This window comes from Rhipicephalus sanguineus, chromosome 8, assembly GCF_013339695.2.
Source record: "Rhipicephalus sanguineus isolate Rsan-2018 chromosome 8, BIME_Rsan_1.4, whole genome shotgun sequence".
NCBI classification, from domain to species: Eukaryota; Metazoa; Arthropoda; class Arachnida; order Ixodida; family Ixodidae; genus Rhipicephalus; species Rhipicephalus sanguineus.
The window spans coordinates 62,389,110-62,394,001 of record NC_051183.1 but is presented as its reverse complement, the minus strand read 5'-3'; the positions used below and the strand labels follow the sequence as shown (position 1 = coordinate 62,394,001).

At 52.2% G+C, this 4,892-nt stretch overlaps 1 protein-coding gene across 1 annotated transcript; it reads left to right on the top strand.

Moving 5' to 3' along the window:
• The first annotated feature begins 200 nt into the window (after nucleotides 1-200).
• LOC125759546 (uncharacterized) lies at nucleotides 201-2,009 on the top strand. The gene has a single exon (XM_049418472.1). The coding sequence runs from the start codon at nucleotides 339-341 to the stop codon at nucleotides 2,007-2,009; it is 1,671 nt and encodes a 556-aa protein (XP_049274429.1). The 5' UTR covers nucleotides 201-338.
• The last annotated feature ends 2,883 nt before the right edge of the window (nucleotides 2,010-4,892 follow it).

Below are 4,892 nucleotides of genomic sequence, written 5' to 3'. Positions count from 1 at the left end.
TTATGGAGACGATGGTACGGGATCGCCTCTCTCCATACCTGGAGAGCAAGGGCTTCTTTGCAGACACCATGTTTGGGTTTCGCCCACATATGTCTGCACAGGACGTCCTTCTCCAGCTGCACAGGGCCATCATACAACCCACAACTATGCAACACAATGACAAAGCCATCCTCGCCCTCGATCTGAAGGGTGCTTTCGACAATGTTAAACACGATAGCATCCTGGCCAACTTGAGTTCCACCGACTGCGGGGCTAGGACCTTTGCATATATAAGAGATTTCCTCTCTAAACGCCAGGCCCTTCTTCGGATCGAGGACGAGGAATATGGCCCGTACATTATGGGAACACGGGGTACCCCTCAGGGAGCTGTGTTATCACCGCTCCTGTTCAACGTTGCTATGATGCGCCTTCCAAACAAATTGGCCCAGGTGGAAGGCATTCAACACGCAGTATATGCCGATGACATTACAATATGGACCACCGAAGGGAGCATTGGGGAAATGCAGGAACGCCTTCAGCGGGCCGCATCCATAGTCGAGGCGTATGCCAACGATTGTGGACTCCAATGTGCTCCAACCAAATCAGAGCTTCTGCATGTTAGAGCGAAGCCAACCGATAAGTCAGCCATACACATCTCTCTGTCTGGGGTTCCCATCAGAGAGGTGGAGGAGCTTCGGATTCTCGGCCTGTTCATTCACCACAGACTCAGACCGGACTCCACAATTGCGAAACTCCGGATAGTAGGCGAACAGGTAGGGCGCATGATCCACCGCGTTTCCAACAAGCGGGGCGGTCTGCGGGGCAGGGACGCGCTTCGGCTCGCCCATGCCTTCGTGACTAGCCGGATACTCTACGCCGTCCCATACCTTCGCACTAACAAGCACGAAGACGACAGAATAGATGCCATCATTCGCAAGGCGACTAAGCGAGCTCTGGATCTCCCTGTGGCCACCTCCAACGCCAAACTCAGAGCTTTAGGCGTGCTCAACTCCTACCAGGAGTTGCGGGAGGCCCACCTTGTGAATCAATACACGCGGCTCGTGCAGACGGCTCCCGGGCGCCGCCTGCTAAACCGATTACAGATCCAACACGTTTGCCCTGCAGAGGAGGCGGAGCGTATTCCAGAACTGTGGCGCCATATGCTCTCGGTCTCTCCGCTCCCCAGTAACATGGATACGCACACGCACGAAAGCAGACGACAAGCGCGGGCTCGGACGCTTGAAAGACAACACGGCTCTCGACCTGGTGTATTCTACGTGGACATAGCAGGGCCTTCGCCCAAGGGATTTTACACGGCCTCTGTAATTCACCAGGAAAAACACGTCAATGGGCTCTCCTTCCGAGCACAAAATTCAGAGCGAGCTGAGGAAGTAGCGATAGCGCTTGCTGCCGCGGATCCCAATTCGAAAGTCATCATCACGGACTCCCGTAAAGCATGTGCTCACTACTTGGCAGGGGAGATATCCCCCTTAGCCGGCCAAATTCTAAAACGGGCTGCCATTGATCCGACCCCGAAACGCATTATATGGGCTCCTGGCCATCAGGGCTTACGAGGTAATGAGGCCGCTGACGCGGCCGCCCGAGCGCTTACCCACCGGGCTCCTCACCCTGGCTCTTATGACTCAGAGGCCAATACACCGCTTCTGCGGTTCAAAGAAATTCTCTCATATTATCGCGACACTCACCGCCTTTTCCCGGCTCCTGCAAAGGGGCTGAGTAAGGCGGATGAGCGAACTCTAAGGCGCCTGCAGACAGGTACTCTACTCTGCCCTGCAATATTAAAGCACTACGATCCAAACACGGATGGGCGGTGCCCACACTGTGGGGAGACCTGCGATATCTTCCACATGGTGTGGGCATGTACTAAAAATCCCGACCTGCCCCCTTCCCCTACCCCTTCACGAGAGGCATGGGAGACTGCCCTCCTCAACTGCTCCTCACTGGAGTCGCAACGGGCTCTGGTGCGACGGGCGCGAGACGGGGCCTCGTCATGCGGTGTCCCGGACTAGGGACGCCGACCATGTACCGGGGTCATGCTTTGGCCCCCAAACTCTCTTTTTTTTCTTTTATAATAAATGTTTTTTCATCATCATCGCCATCGCCGCCATGTGCATGTAGCGCTGACATTAGGTCCCGAAGCTGAAAAATCGGAACCCATGGACACTACATGCGCTACCGGCGAAACAACCGACAATCATTATGTACATTGTCACTGGAAGCAGCTTATTGACATTATTTAGCGCATGAACTCATGCCTTGCGTATCACCAGTAGACGGCAGCACGCATCGGGGAACATTAAGCGCCCAAGCTTTCAGTATTAGCTTTTGGCAAATGCTGCTTTCGAAAATCGACTTTCAGACAGTCAATAACCGACTGTCATTCAAGCGACCGTAACGGTGACAAAACAATTTTCCGCGCATCACTGGCATGCGCTCTCTGGAATCGGGCTAGCAGACGACGCGCGAGCGTCTCGATCAAATAGCCGCGAAAGACGCATGCCTTCGAAATGGGCTGGTTGCCCAGAACGACAAGTGCTTCATGATTCGAGTTTACAAGTTTTCATTATACTTTCAACAACGCGAATACAGCCGAAAACTGAACCATATAGCAGCTTCGAATGCAGCCACGGCATTCGTTTCCGCAAGCGACGACGCGACGACTGGTCTACTACGGTGGCGGCGCCCGGCGGCTAAAAGCCGCACTAACGCCGACGGTCGGTTCCCATTGCGCTCCGCTCCTTCGCCCAGGCACAGAAAAATAGAGGAGGCGCTGACCTAGAGCTATGCTATGTCAAGACGCTAACGTAAATAAATTGTTAATGTTATCGCATTCTTCAGTTTAAAGCTTTGAAAAACAATGTCCGACAATATTGATGTTCAGCTATAAGGATTCCATAATTTTTGTGCGCTGAAAACATTCCCAAATTCCTTAGATAGCTATTGGCTGCTTGCTCCCTCTCGTTCTTCCGTTCGGTCCCGCCTCCGTTCTATGACAGAACGCGTACAAAATAGCCCCCCAGGACTATTTTTGTGAGGCGAAACGACACCCTTTCAACACGTTATTTAGTGTACGCTGCTTTCCTGATCAGCATAGGTAATTTCATCGGGAATATCAGCCGATGACACACTGCCTTTGTTACAGCTACGCCACTTCACGCAGTTGAAAGAGTAATCACTTAGAGGGAACCTCAGGCATGGACACATGCGTGTTGTCTTTACTGCTTAATTTCCCGGAACAGGTACCCGTGTCAGCAGCAATGTACAACAGAGCGAATGAAAACAGCGAGGAAGAAGACTTGAAAACTAAAAAGCGCCTTTCGCGTTACAGTTCTGCTTAACGATTTAATGAGCCAAGTATTTGTAGAGGAATTGATTTCTTGGTTAAATTAAACTGAATTAACTGTTTATTACTAAGTATACATGACTGCGTTGTACGAGGCCCCACGAGCGCGTCTCGTCCCTCGGAAGCGTCTGCTGTTCTCCTGTGACCCCGGGTGGAACTCGAGACGATGTTTACATTGACCGCGCCCTCCGGCGGCACACCAGGGTTGCTCGTGGTTGCCAGACATTGGCAGTGAAACCGAAACCGAAACTGTTCCTACACAACTCCCCCTCCTCGTATAGGAAGAGGCCCGCATATTACACAAGTATGTCGGCGGCAGAAGAAGCATGTCAATTATGTCCCAAATCGCATAGGTTGACGTACAGTTCTTCCGGAACGTGTGGTGCAGGGATGGCTGATTCTCGAATGTGGCTCAGTGGCGGTGTCGTTCAGCGGTTGCTCCATGTGCGCCGGTTTTAGTCTGTCCACGGAGATGACTTCGGATCGTCCACGAATTTCAATGGTGAAAGTTTTCGGGCTGCGACGAAGTACTCTGAATGGGCCGTCGTATGGTGGCTGGAGTGGTTTTCTCACCGCGTCACGGCGCAGGAAAACGTGGGTGCAGTTATCTAGGTCTTTAGACATGTACACATGAGTAGCCTGCTTTGCGCGAGTCGGTGTGGGACGGAGGCTGTCCATCATTGTTCGCAAGCGTGACACGTACTGTAGAGAATCGGGCAAGACCTCATTTTTGTTTGCTTCTACAAACTGACCAGGGAGGCGAAGGGTTGTTCCGTAGAGCAACTCAGCGCTGGTGCACTTCAAGTCACTTTTGAGTGTTGTGCGCATGCCGAGGAGCACAAGTGGGAGCACTTCGGTCCAACGGGAAGGTTCGCCGTACGCAGTTATGGAAGATTTAAGCTGTCGGTGCATTCGCTCCACCATTCCGTTAGCTGCTGGATGATAAGCTGTTGTGCGGATACGATGTGTGCCAAGGATAGCGAGAAGTTCCTTGAAGAGGGAAGACTCAAACTGGCGTCCACGATCAGTTGTGATGATGGATGGTGTTCCGAAGCGTGCAATCCATGTCCGCAGGAATGCCTTAGCAACAGTCTCAGCGGACATATCTCGCATAGGAACGGCTTCTGGCCAGCGAGTGAAGCGGTCGACACATGTAAGAATGTAGCAGCATTCTTGGGAAGGTGGCAAGGGACCAACAATGTCAATATGGACTTCTCTGAACCGTGCGTCTGGAGGAAGAAATGTTGACAGTGGAGTGACAGTGTGGCGCTGTATCTTCGATCGTTGACACTGAGTACACGTACGCGACCAATCTCGAACGTCTTTGTTCATTCCCGGCCACAGGTATCGCGTTGTCACAAGTGCTTGCGTTGCACGGATTCCCGGGTGCGACAATGAGTGCAGAGAGTCAAAGACGCAACGGCGAAACGATTTTGGTACAAATGGGCGTGGTGTGCCAGTGGACATGTCACATGCGAGTAGTTCTGTGCAGGTTTGCAATGGCACATCTTGAAATACCAGATTGGATGAAGAATTTCTTAGCTCTCGG

Bases quoted from the DNA above. Each gene is read 5' to 3' on its own strand.
- LOC125759546 (XM_049418472.1), top strand. From the start codon at position 339: ATGGGAACACGGGGTACCCCTCAGGGAGCTGTGTTATCACCGCTCCTG.